The sequence below is a fragment of the Silurus aristotelis genome, assembly GCF_946808225.1.
Source record: "Silurus aristotelis genome assembly, chromosome: 13".
Taxonomy (NCBI): Eukaryota; Metazoa; Chordata; class Actinopteri; order Siluriformes; family Siluridae; genus Silurus; species Silurus aristotelis.
The window spans coordinates 23839600-23862400 of record NC_139586.1 but is presented as its reverse complement, the minus strand read 5'-3'; the positions used below and the strand labels follow the sequence as shown (position 1 = coordinate 23862400).

At 41.1% G+C, this 22801-nt stretch overlaps 1 protein-coding gene across 1 annotated transcript in view; it reads right to left on the bottom strand.

Annotated features, from left to right (window-relative positions):
- insrb (insulin receptor b) overlaps positions 1–22801 on the bottom strand; it is a 92588-nt gene that overhangs the window by 47259 nt on the left and 22528 nt on the right. Inside the window, exon 2 of the mRNA XM_083559013.1 lies at positions 18833–19381. Within this exon, the coding sequence (XP_083415139.1) occupies positions 18833–19381 (549 nt within the window). The remainder of the gene's footprint in view (positions 1–18832; positions 19382–22801) is intronic.

Below are 22801 nucleotides of genomic sequence, written 5' to 3'. Positions count from 1 at the left end.
CTCTTCAGGACCCACTTTCACATCGACAGCTTTCAAACAATACACACATTTATAACGGTAACCAGGGGGGAATACATTCATTGCTCTAATATTTTCGCTTTCCAGAGCAACGCTGCACATATACTCTCTCATCCCAAATAAAAAGTCCTGTATAAATCACTGTTAACTTCCATAAGAAGTCATTTATTATTATTATTTCTGGAAAAAAGTCTCCAGTGTCTAAAACCAAGCTTCTAACTTGGGCTGCATATCGATTACCGTAATTTCCGGACAATAAAGCGCACCCATATATAAGCCGCACCCACTGAATTTGAAGATTTTTATTTTGAACATAAATAAGCCGCACCTGTCTATAAGCCGCTATAATGTCTACACTAATGTACTTTACACAGGCTTTAACAAAAGACACATTACACACGGTGTAACGGGTGAAAAATGTTGCGCTTCGGTGGGAATAGCATGCCGCTGCATTTTACCGCTATTACTGCATGTGTGCAAGACGAGGAATATGTCCTTATTATTTTCTGATGCTCATTTCTAAGTTTCTTTGACTAACCCGTAACGCTGTTGCCAAGAAAAATAAAAAAGCACGAGTTTTGGAAACCTGTCTGTGATTATATGATTTCTGTTGCAACTGGAGTTAGCGAGCTCTCCCTTCACCCAGACTCAACGCGCTACAACGGCTTGTATCTAAACAGTAGCCTACCAAGAAAGCCATTGTTCACTGTGTTCCTCCTTCCTTTCACAACTATTTCTCTCAGGATTTTATATTTTGGCATCATCGTGCGTAAAAAAAAAAAAACGTTTTTTCTCCCGATGCCTTGCAGCTCAGAACACAGGTGAGGTGCGTTTTTTCGTTTCCGTTCGGAAATTTCATTGGTCTAATGTTATGGGGCTCAGAAGTACTTTATCTTTATTAAATACTAAATATACAAAAGAAAAATAAGACTAGTCTCATAAAATAAACAAGTCATTTGTTTCCTTTTTAGAAAAAAATTACATTTTCATTGCAAAAATATCTGAAAACCCATTTAGTGCATTTGATTGCCATATTACATGGAAATGCAAATACAAGTAAATAAATAATAATAAAAAAAAATATTAAAATAAATGTCAAATTAATTCTTAAACAAATGAACGAAAGCGTATGTCGGTTTATAGCTGCTATAACGTAAGTGAGACAACTCCTGCATCCATAAATTACCCTGAAGTGCTATTTTCGGAATCGCTTTCGGAAGCGGAAGATGTCTAATTCGTTTAAATTGAAGATGACAAGCATTTTTTATTACATGGCTTGGAAATAAGAATTTTGAGGATAGATTTGGATTGTAATTAATATCGACAGTCTACTACAATGGCTCACGACCACAGGTTGTATTTAATCGCCCTTTACTGCACACCTTAACCATGATGGAATTGTAATAAATAGACATCCGGTGATGAGGATTGGTTCCCCGTTTTAATCTGGTTCCTCTCAAGGTTTCTTCTTTTTTGCCATTTCAGGGAGTTTTTAGTTCCCACAGTCACCACTGGCTCAAGAAAACGTACAATTATAAGCAACAAACATATACATTATTTTATTATCTTTCTAAGGCTGTTTTAAAACAATGTGCATTGTTGAAATCACAAACAAAGAAACGCTTCCACACACAGAAATGTACAAATTGAAACAAAACAAAAAAATAAGATGAAGTTATGACGATGAGATGAGAAGTCCGTAACTGAAAATAAAATCTGCGGGTCGCATTCCGTGCATAATGAGGCCAAAGCTCGCCGGCATCTCCTTTCCGAAACCGAACGCATCCGTGCCTCGCGTCCTTAAATAGCCCGAGCGGCCGGGACCAAGCAGTACGGCGTGATGCCGATAATCACAGCTGGAGCAGCTATTTTTGCGAGATATGACGACCCTGAAGCACTCCTCACCAAACTCCTTGACACCGAGTGTGAAGAGCTCTAAAAATATTTTCCCTAAAAAGAAAAAAAAATTTTGCTTGTGTTTAGATTGTGACCTGGAGCTCAAGTAGCTGGAATGTGTGTGTGTGTCACAGAGCCAAATAAAAATGCTCACTTTCAGGCTGAGGAGACGGGGAACGGTGTGTGTGTGTGTGTGGGTTAGTTATTCAGTCTGAATCACACGCCGGAGAGAATATGGCAGAGCAGAAGGCTTTCGGTCTTCGCTTCCCCAAACATGGCTCATTTAAGAGGGGAATTCCCAACAGCTCATGCAAGGTGACTCCTTACAGCTGCACACACACACACACACACACACACACACACACACACACGCTTTAGGTTCCTTACACTGCCAAAGATCACAACAGCGACTCAGCTGGATGCAATAAAACCCATGCACAAGGAGATTCGCAGGTGAGATGGGATAACGGCATGTGCCGACATTAATGCAGTGGGCGGCAAAAGGGGCGGGGCAAAGGGGCGGATGGGGGATTGGGGGTACTTATACTATTCTGTTTACCCCACAGGACCATTTAATACTGAATTTAGATTGGTCAGAATGTGTTTCTCTGATGTCAGCGCCCCAAGTTGCGCACCTGCAAATCAAACGCTTTTTATTGAATTCATTCGATCGTTGCTATGGTAACTGCTCATCGGTGTGGACCTGTGCAGTCGTTAAGCTGGCGAATACATTTTTTTTGCGAGAAAAATGTGTTTCCCATTTACAGAGGGAGACTCCAGTGTCGAGAGTTCAAACTGTTAACTTTACATATTCTGACATCCTCAGAACAGAAAGGTTTACACTGTGGGCTTTCTCGAGAACATCACCTGCTCCTTTTGGTCTTTATTACCTTCAAGAGAGAGAAAACTTTAGACGCTGATGTATATATAGAGACAAAAGTATCAGGACACCATTTGTGGTTCTTCCCCAAACTGTTACCACAAAATTATATAAAGATGTCTTTGGATGCGGCAGCATGAAATCTTCCCCTCACACGAACTAGGAGACCCAAACCTGTTTCAGCATGAGAATGCCCCTGTACACAAAGCCAGAGCTTCCAGTAAGTTATGCTTTACATGGACTGGTGTGGACGATCTTGAAGATCTTGAAAAGGAACGATGATGGCACCTCAGGCCTCCTCACCTCAACTACATCAGTACCTGACTTTACTAAATTCCTTGTAGCTGATGAACACAAATCTCCACAAGCACACTTCAAAATCTGGTGGAACACTGGAGGTTATTATAACAGCAAATAAGGACTAAATGTGGAACGGGTCAGGTGATCTTATGGTCAGGTGTCCACAAACTTTCGCCCATACAGTGTATTATAAGGCAGGAGTGAACAGGAACTACTATTTTCCACGATGTGGGTGGGCTAGTATAGGCAAAAAAAAAATCAACCTCAGGGTACTAACTGTAACTCTGCTTCATCACACCATCTTCTGGTTCACATCAATGTTTGATTTCTTGAAGATCAGACTGAGGGGGAAAATAATGAATTCTTTAATGTCTACAAGACCGTTTAATAGAATGGATAGAATATTTGTAAGAAATTAAAAATGAAGCAGAAGTTCTTAGTGGCCTTACTTTATTTTAAACCTTATACAGGTCTATTTCTGACCATTCCTCAGAACGAACTATCACACACTTGTCTAATCTCCCAGAAGGCCGTTTAGAAACGTAAAACAGGAAGCGGCCACACAAATGCAGGAAACAATCGGGAAGGTCAAACTGCTCACGTCAGGAAGGCCATGAACATGGCGCCACTGTTTCCTCCAACACACACATCCATCACACACACATTCCAACTGCCCAACTATGACACACACAAACAGATAAACGCACACACACACACACACAAACTGAAAGACATGCATATACATTATATTGTGTGTGTATTATATTATCTACACACATACATGTACACGAACTAACACACGCGCACACATTAAACGACATGGTTAAAACAATAGATTTAATGCAATTTTAGTTGAATTTCTATGCTGCACTTTTATCAATCACATGCACACAGTACACATATATAATGTATATAATATATACATGTATACACACAATATACATGTACACACATAGATAACCTGATATACATGTATACTTAGACACACACACACACACACACACACACACACACACATATACATACATACATACATACACACAAGCACACACACACACACACACATATACATACATACAAACATACATACACACAAGCACACACACACACACACAAACACACACACACACATATATATATAGTTCTTATTGCCTAGCAGCCAAACTGTGTGTCCTGTGTTATTAATACATGTAATGCTTGGGAAATAAAGCCCAACACCCATCTGGGACTACTCAACTGGCTAAAGACAAATTCCCATCATGCCCTGCAACTCTAATAAATCACTGCTTATGCTGACATAATAACGACATAATGACCCGTCCTGCGAACTATCGCTTATAATACGTTAAGAGCAAAGCAGGATTGGGTAGACTTACTTTATACTACAGCGATTATCCATGAAACCATTAGTCACTTACATTCTAGCAGCTGTAAACTCTCTCCCTTTATCACTAGATAAGAAAGCCACTAAAACATAAGCCTTTCTGGCCTCAACATGTCAGAAAGCACACATTTACTGACACTGGAGACTCCTTCCACACACACACTTGGAAACATCTCTAAGGTATTAGACAATTCTATTATATGGTTATCTCCTGTAAATACAACCGCTTCTGACAATAAGCCTTCATCTGTAACGTCCATGCGATTTCATGGCGATAAAATTGATAAATCGATCTTGATGTCACCGTTTGCGCATGTTGAATTGTAAAAACCTTGATTCGAAATGATCAACGAAGAGCCCAAAACTGTCACCATGGTTACACCATATGAAAACAAGCCTCATTTATTTACTTTATTGGATACAAAAGGATTTAATTTTCCAGGAACATTTAAAGAATACATTGGGAGTGGAGGGATGTGCTCCTGTGTAGGGTTGCAAATTTTGGGAATTTTCAAGACTGGAAACTTTCCATGGGAATAAACTGGGAATTTACAAAATTGCATGTTAACCTGTAACAGGAAACTTAAATTAAGTTAAAAAAAAATCTTGCAGGATCATTTATTGGTTAAATTGAATGCAATTTCAGTTTTAATTTCTACCCTGCACTTTCATCAGTCACATGCACACAGCACACTTACTGCTAATAAAGCCACGCCCCCTACATGCACTGTGCATTTCTCCAAAACATAATTTCTTGACTCCTGCACACAAAATAATGTCAAAAAAATGTAAGTATTCACCGACATTACATAAATAGTTCATAAATGTATGTTTAAAACGTCCTTGTGCTGTGTCGGCTACTGTGCAACAAACTATACTAACAATTAAATCAAAAGTTGCATTTTTTAAATTTGTATTATTTCATGTGCATGTCAGCGTATGACCAAACAAAATGTTTATATTTATGTTTAATATACAGTTCCCTACATTTTTTAAATTACGATAAAAATTCCCATACATTTTCCACCTCTTTGCAACCTCACTCCTGAGTGTGTGTGTGTGTGTGTGTTTTTGATAAAGCATAATATGAAATCTGACTGATCAGCCCTAGAATGCAGAGCTGGTTTTGAGATTGCAAAAGTCTGTTTTTATATCTTAGTGGTTTCATTAAAAAAAAAAAAAAAACAACAAATGGCCCAAGATTTGCCACTCAAGCAGGACAAAAGTAATGGCACCTAATAAAAGGAGGAAGCATTTGTGTACATGTCTAAGCAGACGTTGCGATGGCTGAAGCATTTTGCACGTGGGGTTCGTTCGCATTTTAGTCATTGTTTTGTCGTTTTTCAGCTCTCTTTCTGTAGTTTTATGGGGTTTTGCGAGCACAGCTAAATGCCGACCTGCAGTGCCGTGAGGACTTGTGTACATAAAGAACTGATACAGCAGATCAATGAACTCGTGTAGCCCTTTTAAGTGTACTTTTTCCGGTTACTGCTATTCGAACACGGCTGTATTATTAGTAGTAGTATTATTAGTGGTCATAGGAATAGTAGGAATCCAAAAGCCCCATCTTAAAGCAGCTTCCACAGAAGCCCATTTCAGGCTGTGTCCAGATCCCATCCTGTGCACTACGTCCGCACTCCTGCTCTAAGCTGGATGGTATTATTTTGAGGTCAGCAGTATGAGCTCTGATATATGACTGGGTTTGGCTTCAGCCTGAGCTCTTAATAAGGACAGAGCACTTGCTGTGGCTAAAAGAGGACGAAACGATCCCACATGGTGCGCACCAACGTGTTTAAATCGAATCCATTGCTTTAGTGTAAAAACGGCCACGGGTAGACCGACAGGGGGAAAAAACTCAAATTAATCATCAGTGATGACTATTAAGAGTTAGTAATGCACATGTAAATGCTTGTATGTATATGCTTATATTACTGGATCAACAGTCACATTAAACAAGTTTATTGGGAAAGATTAACAATTGACTGGCTCCAGACAATTAGTAGGCTCAATATTAGGGGCGGGACTGGTGTCTCCAATCCTGCCTTGCACCTTGCAGTAGGGTCCGGTGGTATGAGGGTATATATTGTTACCGCAAAATAAATTGTCAACCGTAACAGATTTTTTTTTATTAAGTGTATTACATGCAAATAAGTGTGCGTTGCTAACTCACTTGAGCCGCAAGAGCTTCAAGAAAGTGATAGGAAAAAGTATGAGAGTTTATTTATTATATAAAGCCGCCTTTTCGATTTATATAAATAATTATATATTCTTTTAACTATCTTCTCTTTTGGCTTCTCCCATTAGGGGTCGCCACAGCGGATCATCCATCTCCATACCCCCTGTCCTCTACATCTGCCTTTTTCACACCAACTACCTGCATGTCTTCCTTCACCACATCCATAAACCTCCTCCTTGGTCTTTCTCTTTTCCTCCTTCCTGGTGGCTCCATCCTCAGCATTCTCCTACTAATATACCCCATGTCTCTCCTCTGCACATGTCCAAACCATCTCACTCTCGCCTTCCTCACCTTGTCTCCAAAATGTCCTACATGCGCTGTCCCTCTAATAAACTAATATCTAATCCTGTCCATCGTCGTCACTCCCAACAAAAACCTCAACATCTTCAGCTCTGCTACCTCCAGCTCCACCTCCTGTCTTTGACTCAATGCTACTGTCTCTAAACCATACAACATCTCAGGTCTCACCATCACAGTCGTAACATGGTGGTCTTTCCATGAGGAAGTGATGAGGTGGCTTTTAAAGTAGGAAGCACCAAACAGGAGGGAGCAGCAATCAGCCTGCAGGAGCCAATCGGATGACGTTTCCTACACACGAAAGACAACTCGAACACACTGTCCACCATGGTGGAGATCGCAAAAGACACTTCGAAAAGAAGTCGCTCACTTCGGTCATCTTTCAACGTCACATGGCTGAGATGTGCAGCGCTTTAAATACAACTTTATGCACGACTGCGTGAGAAGAGAGAATATTGCGAGCCTGTTAAGTGTGTGTGTGTGTGTGTGTGTGTGTGTGTGTGAGAATGAAACGCGTGTTGGTGTTATGTAAATAAGCCTTTTAAATGCACAGTCATTGATAACGAGGCCTCCGGATCCCTCGAGGCTTTCTGTTACGCTAATGAATGGAGTCTGGTGTAGCAAAACACACACACATACGCACACACACGCACGACTAATCCAATGCAATTTACACTGTGATCCAAATACAACTCAGAAGAAGGTTAGCTCTATGATGCACCGTACATGTCTCTCTTTCCCTTTCTCTCTCGTTCACACACACACACACACACACACACACACACACACACACACGCGCACACGCACACACACACGCACACACATGAAACACCACGTCTTGCGGAAATCAGACATCTAACACACCCAAACTTCATCCAGGTGTACACAGACACACACAGAGACACACGCACACCTATAGTGATGGTTTACATATATACAAATGCAAACCCACCATACACACACACACACACACACACACACACACACACACACACACACACACAGAAACAAATCCTCATCAAGTACACAGGGGTAAAGACCCCAGGGGTGTGTTGTCAATTGCACAGTATAATACACAATAAACACACATTATACACATATAACAGTGAACACGCACACACACACAAACAACCACACTCACAGCAAAGCAACAATTCATATTCAACCTACAACCAATAAATTATTTGTGTGTGTGTGTGTGTGTGTGTGTGTGTGTGTATGTGTGTGTGTGTGTGTGTGTGTGTGTGTACGCCGATGTTCCTTCACTTCCCCACTCCTACCTGCAGGTGCTTCCCACAAACAATGGTAGTAAAACTAACCATGCCTTCATCTTATCCTGTTCTATACGTCCACACAGTGTGTGTAGAGACATAACGAAGAGTAATTAAACACGGAACATACACTACATGGACAAAGGTTTGTAGACAACTGACTACAAGATTAGTTTGTGCCTTGTATGTTCCACATGTACTCCTCATTCGTTGGTATAATAACCTCCACTTTTCTGGGAAGATGTTCCACTGGATGTTGAAGTGTGGAGATTTGTGCTCATTCAGCCACAAGGCTGTTAGTAAAGTCAGGTACTGATGTAGGTGAGGTGAGGAATCCTGGGGTGCAGTCAGCATTCCAATTCATCCCAAAGGTGTTTAATAGGGTTGAAGGTCAGGGCTCTATATCAGGAAATCTTCCACTCCAACCCATGTAAAGCATATCTTCATGAAGCTGGCTTTGTGCATAGAAGCAGTGTCATGCTAGAACAGGCTTGGGGGTCTCTTAGTTCAAGTAAAGGGAAACTTTTATTCTACAGCATCCAGAGACGTCCTACACAATTGTGGGCCTCCAGCTTTGTGTCAACATTTTGGGTAAGAATGGTGTCGGGTGTCCCAATACTTTTGTTCATATACCATATACTTCAATAAAAAATTGAGATGTAGAAAAAGGAAAGGTACCGGACACACAGCTCATAAATAAATACAAATTTGACAGTGTATATAATCAATATTATAAAACAAAAACAGACTTATAATATAGAAATACGATATAACTGTTCGTGTTAAATATTACTGTCTATGACCATCAAACTATCCCTGTTCAATTTTTCTTGCTGTTATATGAATACATTTAACAAAAAAGTAACTAACTGACAAATAAATACACAAATTCAGCCAGTATGCATGGAAGCAAGTAAACAAAAAACAAACAAGTAAATAATAAGTGACACATTAAATCAACAACAATGTAACAGTGAGTTGTTTTCCTCAGATGACCATCTCTCGTGTCTCTGTGTTTTATCTCTCAGCAGCTGATTAAAAGACGTCAACACGGAGATGGACTTTCATTTCTCTCCCATTAGGACGAGGGAACAGAACATCACGCTGAGTGTGTGTGTGTGTGTGTGTGTGTGTGTGTGTGTGTGTGTGTGTGTGTGTGTGTACAAGGAACAAGCATCACCGCTCTTCCTCCGAGTGATGAATAAAAAGCTCTTCGTCTCGGCTGGACTCGCAGACGTGGTATATTTGCATAATGGACAAAAGAAACGACACCCCTACTCCAGAGGTGGAAAAGTACTGACAGATTATGCTCATGTGGAAGGTTAGAGAGGGACGTGTCCCAATCCTACAGCAATATTTCAATTATTCAGATAAATTATGCACTTATATATATTATATATAAGCTTAGAAATTCACTATTTCATCTGTAAAAATGCTTTTGTTCACATCATCACACTACAAAACACTGGTCATGTGACAAACACTACACAGGTCATATAAACCAACACTATACTACACTGGTCATGTGACTTGCACTACCTTACACAGGTCATATGTCCAGTAATCAACAAAACACTACACCATACAGGTCATATAACCAACACTACACCGGTCACGTGATCAACAAAACACTACACCATACAGGTCATATAACCAACACTACACCGGTCACGTGTTCAACAAAACACTACACCATACAGGTCATATAACCAACACTACACCGGTCACGTGTTCAACAAAACACTACACCATACAGGTCATATAACCAACACTACACCGGTCACGTGATCAAAACACAACATTAGATTGGCCATATAACCAACAGGTTATGTGGGGTCCAAACTGGTCTCACCTTGGGATTAGCACAAAAAAAATTACATCTGTCTTCTGTGAACACACCGTTGCCGTAGAAACGACAACTTTCTAAATCGGACGCACTCCAGTCAGGGCTGCTGTTATAGGAAATAAATCAACACCTTCTGACCAATCAGAAGCGATGTGATGATGTGCCGAAAACAGGAAGTAGATCTTTAACGTTTAAGCTTTTGCGTACACTGTAATAGACACGACGTAGGAAGTAGGTGGTGTGGAGCAAAAAAAATGAAAGAGTGCTGGGAGACAGAAGAGGGCTCCCTCTGGAGGAAGTGTAGATCAAGTGCCCTAGCTCAAGGACAGCGTGGCATTACAACAGCTGGTATTACACTCATGACGTCTTGAGTTGTAGCCAAGTTCCCTGAACACTGAGCTAACGGCATTTAGAACAGCCGAGGCAATAACATGCCATACATGACATAACATGTCATGCCTGAGAGATTAACATTTCACACACACACACACGCAGTGGCCTTGATTAACTTACACTGCCCTAAAATAATTGGAAAAACACACACCCACAGAGTTGAACGTAGCAAAAGATGCTAACACGCATAGCAAGTGCGATCGAGGTTCTTATCTGCCCTCGTCAGGGCACTTTCCCTGGAAGTGGGGAGTGGAGGAGAAAACCCCCCACCCTGACGAGTAAGTGAGTACGAGTGTGATGTGTGTGTGTGTGTGTGTGTGTGTGGTGTGTGTGATGTGTGTGTGTGTGTGTGTGATGTGTGTGTGTGTTAGAGTTACTGGGAACTGGGTTAGGAATGCTTTCAGTTTTTTCCCCTCCCACTTCACCTCTTCAGCTAACGGCCGCTACAAAGTAAAAACTAGAGCTCGAACAAAACAACAAACGAACAAAGAAAAAAACAGAAAGAAAGAAAAAAGATGCCGAAATAAGCAAAAAAAAAAAGAGAGAAAAAAGAGTAAGTGATGGACAATTAAAAAAGTAATAGGAGGAAAAAAACGCAGAAAGGAAGAAAAGTTTCTGGAGAAGACGCACATGAAGAGAAACGAAAAACGTTTAAACCTAAATAAATGACCCAAATGTCTTTTCCATGACACTCGCAATTAAACTCAGGTGCATCCTGTTTCCACTGATCATCCTTGAGATGTTTCTGCAGCTTGACTGGAGTCCACCTGTGGTATATTCAGCTGATTGGACATGGTTTGGGAAGACACACACCGGTCTATAGAAGTTCCCACAGTTAACATGTCAGAGCACAAACCAAGCCGTGAAGTCCAAAGAATTGTCTGTAGACCTCCGACACTGGACTGTATTGAGGCACAGATCTGGGGAAGTGGACAGAACCAGGACTCTTCCTAGAGAGGAGCCACCCGGCCAAACTGCACGATCAGGGGAGAAGGGATTTAGTCAGGGAGGTGACCAAGAACCCGATGGTCACTCTGAAAAAGCTCCAGCGTTTCTCTGTAGAGAGAGGAGAACCTTCCAGAAGAACAACCATCTCTGCAGCACTACGCATTGAGCAAGGGTTGTGAATGTGATTCATGTGATTTTCTTTTTTCGTTTTATTTTTACTACATTTGCAAAGACTTCAAACAAACTTCTTTTATGTTGTCAAAGAAAGAAAGAGATAAGGATGAGAGTGAAGGAGGAGGAGAGGAGAGCATAATGGAGAAGAAGAAGAGAGTGAGGGATGAAGAGAAGAAGAGAAAGTAAAGGAGGAAGGGGCAGACGAGAGCAGGAGGGGGAAAAGAGGAGAGTAAGTGAGTGCGTGGAAAACAGGAGAGAAAATGAGGAAGAGGATGAGAAGAAGAAGCTAGAGGGAGGGGCAGGAGGAAGAGAAGGACCGAAAGAGAAAGTGAGGAAGAAGAGGAGGAGAAGCATGAGAAGGAAAGAATGTAAGAGAGTGAAAGAGGAGAGAGAGAGAAAGAGAGAGAGAGAGAGAGAGAGAGAGATAGAGGGAGGGAGAGAGGGAGGGAGGGAGGGAGGGAGGGAGGGGGGTGAGGGAGGGGGAAGAGGAGGAGAAACAGGAGAAGAGAAGAGCAGGATGGTCGCTGTAGGAGGCCGTTTAGAGCGGAGAGGTGAAAAAGAAAGTGAGGGAGGATAAGAAGAAGAAAGATAGAGAGAGAGTGAGAGAGGAAGAGGAAGAGAAGGAGAAGAGAAAAGAAGAGCAGGTTGTATGAGGCTGTTGAGACCCCGGGGCAGAGCAGAGCGGTTTATGGTTTATTCTCTGATGTGACACGTTCCACTTCAACTCAACAAACCCAATCATCTGCTCACTTACACTTTACAGCTGTGAGATTACATCAGACAGAGTTCTGTGCACGCGCACGCACGCACGCACGCACGCACACACACACACACACACACACACACACACACACACACAGAGAAAACTGGTTTAAATAAACTATTTTACTGTTAATCGGAGCTGAAGTGCAGTTTGAGGAATGAGCCGCCGTTACGAGGGCAGAGGGAGAAGCGGTTACAACTACAGAAGCGCAACTGTGAACTTTGACCCTGAAAAGCAGTGGTTGCATAACACGGAGTGCCAGAACATGCTGTGCCCGAGGAGAAATATCACTTATTTAACCACAAGAGCAACGCTGTGTGTGTGTGTGTGTGTGTGTGTGTATGTATGTGCCTGCTCTTGTTTTCTCACTTTTAACGTAACCATCTTTTGATACGCCCCTTCCAACCCAGTAAAAACCCAAAGAACACTATACGAAATCGTTTTAAATGAGTAAATAACACTATTTCACTCCATAACTCTTAATTATTAGACAATTTTGATGAGATAAACCTTGATTAGAAATGTTAAAACTAGCGTTTTGAGCAGCTCGCGGTTGCTCACGAGCCGATCTGAATAAAAGTCGCCGGTCGGAATGAAAGTCGCGAGCGCTGAGGCCGCAAGCTCCGAGGTTCCACTGTATTATTTTTGTACTTATGTAATTACAACATTTATGTTGTATTTAACATTAACATCATATATTGGACATTATTAATGTCAATTTAATATCATTAAATTATATATTTTATGTCACCCTTATTAATATATTATACAGATGGTCCCCGAGATACGATGGTTCGATTTACGATTTTTCTTTTTTGATCTTACAATGACAAAATTGTAAAAATATTTTACCATTTAAGAGACAGGCATTCATAGCAGCATATGCTCCACCCGCTGCCACACACACACACGTGTATATATAAAATATATATAATATTATATATATATATATATATATATATATATATATATATATATATATATAAGCAATCCTTTTTACGTGAGGAACATAGTTTAAATCTGAGTTCCTTCAGGACCGTAATAAGTGACGGACCACAAGTTAGTTTAGTTTCCGCCTCGCACTTTCAGCACATTATTTTTATTATTAAACTTGAAAACATGCACAACAATGGCAAATATATATATATATATATATATATATACAAATATAAAAACTATTTAAGTTAGCGCAGTGTCACTGTGGCTATTCACTCCGTACCGGAAATTAAATTTGTTTGATTCATCTATGAAACGTAAAAGAATCCATAGCGCTAGCATTGGATGGAAAGAATGAGGCATTTATTAAAGGATGCTAAAATAAGTAGAACAGTTAAGTTGATCATATCACACACACACACACACACACACACCCCTGTATTACCCACATGGGGTCTAACAAATGTAAACTAATTACATTTTTGAATGTATTAAATTTTATTTAACTAATTTAATTTGTGTCAATTTAAACATTATAATTAAAGGTGCATTGCATTAATTTGATTTATTCTACTCAATTTTTATATTATAATATATTATTTTATATATAATTAAAAAAAAAAATTGTTATAAAAATGTAAAATGTAGATGCTCACAAATATTAACAATAAATAAACTGCGTTAATAAGCAATTTATGTTTTGCATTTCTTTCCCCCTAACTGTACCGGAATTGTACCAAACTTAAAGACCGAGGTACGTACCGAATCGTGAATTTTGTGTACCGTTACACCCCTAATATATACTGTATAGTTTATACATTAGGGAACTCTAACAGCTCCGTTTTGCTTAATTATGAACTGTAATTATTAAAATAACAAATAACGATAATATAGCCCATACTGATCAACAAATAACGATATTATAGCCCATATAACCAGTCTTTAAGACTCCTGGGTAGACTAGACCATGTCTCGACTTACCATATATTTAAGTGACAATGGGGTCATCAGAACTCCATCGTAAATCATGGACTACTTGTTCATGGTTTAGTATTATTTATTATTAATTTATAAATGTATTTTAGTGGGTATTAATTTATATGTAAGGTTATAAATGCCAGCTATGGTTTTTGAGATACATGCATGTTTCCCTGTGTTTCTATGCTAGATCAAAAGAATTGGACAGTGAATAAGCAGAAAAATTCTCTGGACAGATTTTTTTTTATTTTTGTCTTTTAAAGATGATCTTATATAAGGCTGAGAACAGGAGAGAAAACGCCATCAGACTGTCTCATACCCACAATCAAACATGGAGGTGGAAGCTTAATGGCTTGGGGACTTATTCTAGAAAATGAAAGGAATCCTGAACCAGCATTTCTACCATTCAATAATTCAACACTGTGGAATGGCCTGCCCAGTGACCGCACCTAAAACCTACTGAACTTCTCTTGGATAAACTGGAGCACAAGTTCAGAAAGAAACCTCTACTACAACTAGTGAAGAACAGCTTTGGCCATTTTTACCAGAGGCATGGCAAAGTATTTCAGCCGAAAGTCCGCATGTCGAGTGAGTGCAAAGCTGTTATTCATGCTGAGGGAGGATTTTGCAATGAAGATAAAGTGCAACATCTGGACATTAATATATTTGTTTGGTCAAAGAAAATCTTCATAACATTAACAGACCTAGTTTGTTGCATAGAAACAAAAGGAACACGCATGTGTCTCTCAAAATCCATAGAAGACTAGGTGTTTACAAACTTTCGTTCATTTCTGCTGGTCTGAGCCGAGTGTATTAGAGTTCAACTGCCTGCAGGCTTCATCATCATCATCATCATCATCATCATCATCACTGAACTATTAACACACACTCGGGTCATTTCATCGCAGAAAAGCAATCAAATATTTCAGTGCGAGTGTAACCAAAGTCGTCCTGAAGAGGAATCTCTCAGCACTTACTCACTCTCTCAGCTTCTGTAACAGGAGTGTGTGTGTGTGTGTGTGTGTGTGTGTGTGTGTGTGTGTGTGTGTGTGTGTGTGTGTGTGTGTGTTTAAAGCCATCCCCCCTAAATCCACTCCACTCCTGCCATTGCATCATCCTCCAGAAATGGTGCTTGGCTTTTGTCAACACTTGTACAAACCCCTACACCTGATCACATGATGCAGTGTGAAGGACGAACGCGAGAGAATCGGATCTCCTCACTCTTAAACGAGCAGCCTGGCACCTGAACACCTCTCCCATGAGGTCACAATCTTTTTTCCACCTTCGTCTTGCTCGGGTAGGGTGGGGATTCTTTTCCCTAATTTAGCCTCATTTACTTGTAGCCAATTCCCGGCCTCTGGTTTGATTTCCTCGATCACACCCCAGTTAGCAGGTGGCGAGGGTGAAGGTGTGAGGTGTGAGGTCCGGTGACTGCATCTCCAGAACGCTACATGCAACTACGATCAGATATGAAGTAGTAGCAGTAGCCTTTGTTGATTAAAAAAAATTGGATCGTTGGCAAAAGTGCTGCGTTTCATCATTAAAGCCCCCTATACGCGCACGCACACACACACACACACACACACACACACACACACTCTCTCTCTCACTCCTGTTACAGCGCAACTTTGCATTGCAAATGTGTGTTTACTACCAGGGGAGTGTGTTATTCCATCAGCAAGGAAGAACACATGCTAAGGAAATGTCACACTACACCACCATCAAGACACACACACACACACACACACACACACACACAGACAACTCACAGGTGACACTTTACATGTTTAAGTGTTTTTGCTATTTAAAAAAAGCAGCATTTCTTTAAGAAGCTGAGGCTTTCCAGTTGCCTTAGAAAACACATCAACTTCAATTTGTTTACCTCAGTGAAGACGTACACGTGGGTTATTAGAGGAAACATAAGAAGAGGTCAATTTCCCTCAAACGTAACCACCTCGGTTTCAAGTCGGATATAGAATTAATTTACCTTTTGGTTTTTAAACAAACCGGCAACTACTTCCACATCGGACCTTCTGTGAGATGCCTTCAGATCAGAGAACAATAACAGCTCTGAGGGCTAAACTTGAGGGCCAAACGTAATCACCTGTACTGTGATTCGTCTGTATGTTGAACGCTGCTATATTCATTAGTGGATAAAGTACACAAACCATGTACTCGGTAAAATATATGTAAAAGTGCTTCTTTCAATTTTCACTTGGGTAAAAGTACAAAAGTATTTGCATTCAAATGTTACTAAGTATCTAAATGACTGTTTTATTATGGCTGTAATTTTCCTATTATCATTTTTGTTACAAGACTCTTTACTTAATCAACTCAGTTTATGTGGAAAAGACTCTGTTACTCTTAACACATCGATCTATTAATAGAATAATATTAATGAGTCAAACACTGATATCTATTCAAATTATTATGAGCCCAAAAAAATCTTTTTTAACTACCGTATTTTTCGGACTATAAGCCGCTACTTTTTTCCCCATGTTTTGAACCCCGCGGCTTAAAAAAACAAAGTGGCTTATTTATGGATTTTTCCCGGTTTCACAAACTTCAAGCCAAAAAACTGAGCACCAAAACATTAGAACAATGAAATTGCGGAATGGGTTCAGGTAAACCAATAAAACGCTACTGTTTAGATACAAGCCGTTGTAACGCGTTGAGTCTGGGTGAAGGGAGAGCTCACTAACTCCAGTTGCAACAGAAATCATATAATCACAGACAGGTTTCCAAAACTCGTGCTTTTTTATTTTTCTTGGCAACAGCGTTACGGGTTAGTCAAAGAAACTTAGAAATGAGCATCAGAAAATAATAAGGACATATTCCTCAGTCTTGCACACATCCAGTAGGCTATTCCCAAAATACCACTCGGCTCTTAAAGGAGCCACAACATATTTCACCTGTTGCACCGTGTAACAGACACTGTCTTTCATTAAAGCCTGTGTAAAGTTCATTAGTTTCAGTGCGGCTTATTTATGTTCAAAATAAAAATCTTTAAAATTCAGTGGGTGCGGCTTATATTTGGGTGTGCTTAATAGTCTGGAAATTACGGTACTTCAAAAGAATCACCCAAAAAAAAGCCCATGGATGTTGTAGCAAGTTAAGAGTCAGCAGTTTCTTCTATTATTTATTCCTCTCGAAATGTTGTGCTTGCTGTGGAACTGATGCTGAACTGTATGTTTGTGCTGAATAGATACCACTTAGAGGCATTTAAAACAATCATCCACGTGATTGGTGGATTGCAGCATGTTTGACAGGTTAAGTTTTTATCCACTCATAAACAAAAAAGAAACAACTGATTTAGCAAAATGTGGTTGAGTAAAAAGTCAAATATTTGACTTTAAAATGTAGTGATGTTAAAGTAAAAGTCCCACCAAATGGCAATACTTCAGAAGCTTGTTTCACGTATCTGTACATTAATGAAGTACGTTAACGAATTATCTTTACTCCATTACTGTTCACCACTGCTTTTATTACAGTTCAGCCCTTTGATCAACTTGCAGGAGTTTTACAAATAAATATGAAATCTAGTTTTTTGCTTATTTTTAAGGCTAAAACACTGGCGAGTAACTTTTTTTTGTGTCTATATTGCACGATATTGCAAAACGTGAAATACATCTTTTTTTTCCATGAGTTTTTTTTTTTTCTTTTTACACAGAATTGATGTAACGCAAAGTGTAAAACGGCAGCCTGCCAGACAGCATACATTTAATTTCTAAAAATAATGGTTTCCTAATACAGTGACACGATGGGGACAACTTGTACGAGCTGACAAAAACACGACAGGGTGATAATGTGACCAAAAAGTCACGTCGTATGATGATTTTGTTGGCCAGCCTTTTGCTGGGGAAAAGGCTACAATCAATAGAATCGCATGGTATCAAACTGAGCCTTCGATCCCTGGAGAGAACTCAGTCTAACATGTATCTCTGGAGGAGACGGAACAAGACACATGAAGCAGAGGAACCTTGTTCATACACCAACAACTTCAAACTTTAACAACACGGTTACCAGTGGATGCACTAGAAATGTTGGCTGTTTACGGGAAAAAAAAGTAAATTCGTGAGAAGAAAAAAAAAACTTGAAATTGCGAGAAAAGTCAGAATTAGGCAAACTTTTTTTTTTTTTTGGCCGAAACGGGCTTCCATAGATTCAGGCCAAAAAAAAAAAACAGAACTTTCCAAAGTTTGGAATCATTTCAAACTAAATTAATTTTTATTTTTTATAGTCATCTGAAATGTATTTTTATATTTGTATTTGTATGTAATATGGTAATTAAATGCATTAAATAGGTTTAGTTTTCACAGATATTCTCGTCTGAAATTTCAGCAATAAAAATGTTTTCTTAAAAGGAAACAAATTACTTGTTCATTTTAAAAGACCCGTCTTATTTTCTCTTGTATGTTTCGTATTGCTCTTTAATAAAGATAAAGTACTTCTTATCCAATTACAGCCCTAGAGCATTCATACCTAAAATACACATGAAAAGGAAACACTCACTTCTCTGGCAATGTACGTGGTTCCAGCAACGTTCTCCAAAATTGCCATTGATGGTGGTCTGGACGCAAGTGATCTTTCCGGCGATGGTTCCAGGACAGATGTCGCCGCACTCGCGCTCGTTTTTGTTCAACACAATGTAGTTGTCCTCCACTGAGTCAATGATTTTGGACCAGTCGAGGGTGGAGAGGTAGCAGAGGTCAGGGTTCTTCTCCATGCGCACAGCACCGCGAGTTATGTTCATCAGGCCATGCAGCCCCACCTCTTTCAGCTGCAGCATCTCGAAGATCACCAAGGCATAGTTGAAGAACAGGTTGTTGCCGCGGATGACCGTGAGGTTGGGGAACAGATCCCCCAGGCTCTCTAGACCATAGACGCGGAACAGCAGCAGGTAGTCAGTGATCATCACCAGCTTGGGGAAAGTCAGGCCGCGGAAATCCTCAGCTCGAGTCTTGAACATGAGCAGGATCTTGAGGTGGCCCTCGATCACAGTGCAGTTTTCAAGAGAGCGCAGGTTGGCCACGTCGTTCCGGATGTCTTTGCTGGAGCAGACTGAAGGAGGGGAGAAGAAGAGAAAGGTCAGGTCCTGACTTCAAAATTTATTGGGGTTTGGGACGGAGCCAAAGAACACTGTGTATTTAAGCTATGAGTGTGAGTGAGTGTGTGAATGAGAGTGCGAGTGAGTATGTAAGAGTGTGTGAGTGAGTGTGTGAGAGTGTGTGAGTGCGAGAATGAGAGTGAGAGTGAGTGTGTAAGAGTGAATAAGAGTGTTAGTGAGTGAATGAGAGTGCGAGTAAGTGTGTGAATGAGAGTGCGAGTGAGTGTGTGAATGAGAGTGCGAGTGAGTGTGTGAATGAGAGTGCGAGTGAGTGTGTGAATGAGAGTGCGAGTGAGTGTGTGTGTGTGTGTGTGTGTGTGTGTGTGTGTGTGTGTGTGTGTGTGTGTGTGTGTGTGAGTGTGTGAATGAGAGTGCGAGTGAGTGTGTGAGTGTGTGAATGAGAGTGCGAGTGAGTGTGTAAGAGTGTGAGTGAGTGAATGAGAGTGCGAGTGAGTATGTAAGAGTGTGTGAGTGAGTGAAAGAGTGCGAGTGAGTGTGTGAGAGTGTGTGAGTGCGAGAATGAGAGTGCGAGTGAGTGTGTGAATGAGTGAAAGAGTGCGAGTGAGTGTGTGAGAGTGTGTGAGTGCGAGAATGAGAGTGCGAGTGAGTGTGTAAGAGTGAATAAGAGTGCAAATGAGTGTGTGAGAGTGTGTTAGTGAGTGAATGAGAGTGCGAGTGAGTGTGTGAGTGTGTGAATGAGAGTGCGAGTGAGTGTGTGAATGAGAGTGCGAGTGAGTGTGTGAGTGTGTGAATAAGAGTGCGAGTGAGTGTGTGTGTGAGTGTGTGAGTGAGTGAATGAGAGTGCGAGTGAGTGTGTAAGAGTGTGTGAGTGAGTGAAAGAGTGCGAGTGAGTGTGTGTGTGAGTGTGTGAATGAGAGTGCGAGTGAGTGTGTGTGTGAGTGTGTGAATGAGAGTGCGAGTGAGTGTGTGAGTGTGTGAATGAGAGTGCGAGTGAGTGTGTGAGTGAGTGAATGAGAGTGCGAGTGAGTGTGTGTGTGAATGAGAGTGCGAGTGAGTGTGTGTGTAAGTGTGTGAGTGAGTGAATGAGAGTGCGAGTGAGTGTGTAAGAGTGTGTGAGTGAGTGAAAGAGTGCGAGTGAGTGTGTGTGTGTGTGTGTGTGTGTGTGAGTGTGTGAATGAGAGTGCGAGTGAGTGTGTGTGTGTGTGTGTGTGTGTGTGAGTGTGTCAATGAGAGTGCGAGTGAGTGTGTAAGTGAGTGAATGAGAGTGCGAGTGAGTATGTAAGAGTGTGTGAGTGAGTGAATTAGAGTGCGAGTGAGTGTGTGAGAGTGTGTGAGTGCGAGAATGAGAGTACGAGTGAGTGTGTGAGAGCGAATGAGAGTGCGAGTGAGTGTGTGAGAGTGTGTGAGTGAGTGCGAGTGAGTGTGTGAGTGTGTGAATGAGAGTGCGAGTGAGTGTGTGAGAGTGCAAGTGAGTGTGTGAGTGTGTGAGAGTGCAAGTGAGTGTGTGAGAGTGAATGAGAGTTCAAGTGAGTGTGTGAGTGAATGAGAGTGCGAGTGAGTGTGTGAGTGAATGAGAGTGCGAGTGAGTGTGTGAGTGTGTGAATGAGAGTGCAAGTGAGTGTGTGAGAGTGAATGAGAGTTCAAGTGAGTGTGTGAGTGTGTGAATGAGAGTGCGAGTAAGTGTGTGAGTGTGTGAATGAGAGTGCGAGTGAGTGTGTAAGAGTCTGTGAGTCAGAGAAAGAGTACGAGTGAGTGAAGGAGTGTGTGAGTACAGAGTGTTTAAACATTTCACCTTCAAACCGTCTGTCAGAGGTCACAAACAAATACACAAAGGAATTTAAGGTAGGTGTGTGTGTGTGTGTGTGTGTGTGTGTGTGTGTGTGTGTGTGTGTGTGTGTGTGTGTGTGATGCAATGAAACACGAGTGTTTAATCCCGTACTTGTATCTTCATTAGTTTTGTGACTTTAACGAAGAAAGAAGTTCAAACAGCCTGGCTCATCTCCTATATTTTGGGGAGGATGTTTTGCATATTTTATTGGACTGTTTCAATGTTCAACATGTGTGTGTGTGTGTGTGTGTGTGTGTGTGTGTGTGTGTGTGTGTGTGTGTGTGTCTACAAATTACACAGTCTAACACCTTTCCTTCTCTAAAACAAAATACACGTTTTCAGCCTTGGACCTGTGTGAGAGCTGCTTTGAATATCGGTGCGTTTGACTCGCTGCCAAGAGCCGCAGTATACAACAACAACAGCAGCAGCAACAGCCCAAAAACACCAGGCTGCGGGACCTCATGCTTATTTACACTTTACACAAACAAATCACACAAATAAACCACAAAATAATAATAAAGACAGCAAACAAAAAACAAATGAGCACAAAGAAAATATGGATCAGCAGATGATGTGAGAGTGCGAGTGAGTGTGTAAGAGTGAATAAGAGTGCAAATGAGTGTGTGAGAGTGTGTTAGTGAGTGTGTGAATGAGAGTGCGAGTGAGTGTGTGAGTGTGTAAATAAGAGTGCGAGTGAGTGTGTGTGTGAATGTGTGAGTGAGTGAATGAGAGTGCGAGTGAGTGTGTAAGAGTGTGTGAGTGAGTGAAAGAGTGCGAGTGAGTGTGTGTGTGTGTGTGTGTGTGTGTGTGTGAGTGTGTGAATGAGAGTGCGAGTAAGTGTGTGAGTGTGTGAATGAGAGTGCGAGTGAGTGTGTGAGTGTGTGAATGAGAGTGCGAGTGAGTGTGTGTGTGAGTGTGTGAGTGAGTGAATGAGAGTGCGAGTGAGTGTGTAAGAGTGTGTGAGTGAGTGAAAGAGTGCGAGTGAGTGTGTGTGAGTGTGTGAATGAGAGTGTGAGTGAGTGTGTGTGTGTGTGTGTGTGTGTGTGTGTGTGTGTGTGTGTGTGTGTGAATGAGAGTGCGAGTGAGTGTGTAAGTGAGTGAATGAGAGTGCGAGTGAGTATGTAAGAGTGTGTGAGTGAGTGAATTAGAGTGCGAGTGAGTGTGTGAGAGTGTGTGAGTGCGAGAATGAGAGTACGAGTGAGTGTGTGAGAGCGAATGAGAGTGCGAGTGAGTGTGTGAGAGTGTGTGAGTGAGTGCGAATGAGTGTGTGAGTGTGTGAATGAGAGTGCGAGTGAGTGTGTGAGAGTGTGTGAGAGTGCGAGTGAGTGTGTGAGAGTGTGTGAGAGTGCAAGTGAGTGTGTGAGAGTGTGTGAGTGAATGAGAGTGCGAGTGAGTGTGTGAGTGAATGAGAGTGCGAGTGAGTGTGTGAGTGAATGAGAGTGCGAGTGAGTGTGTGAGTGAATGAGAGTGCGAGTGAGTGTGTGAGTGAATGAGAGTGCGAGTGAGTGTGTGAGTGAATGAGAGTGCGAGTGAGTGTGTGAGAGTGAATGAGAGTTCAAGTGAGTGTGTGAGTGTGTGAATGAGA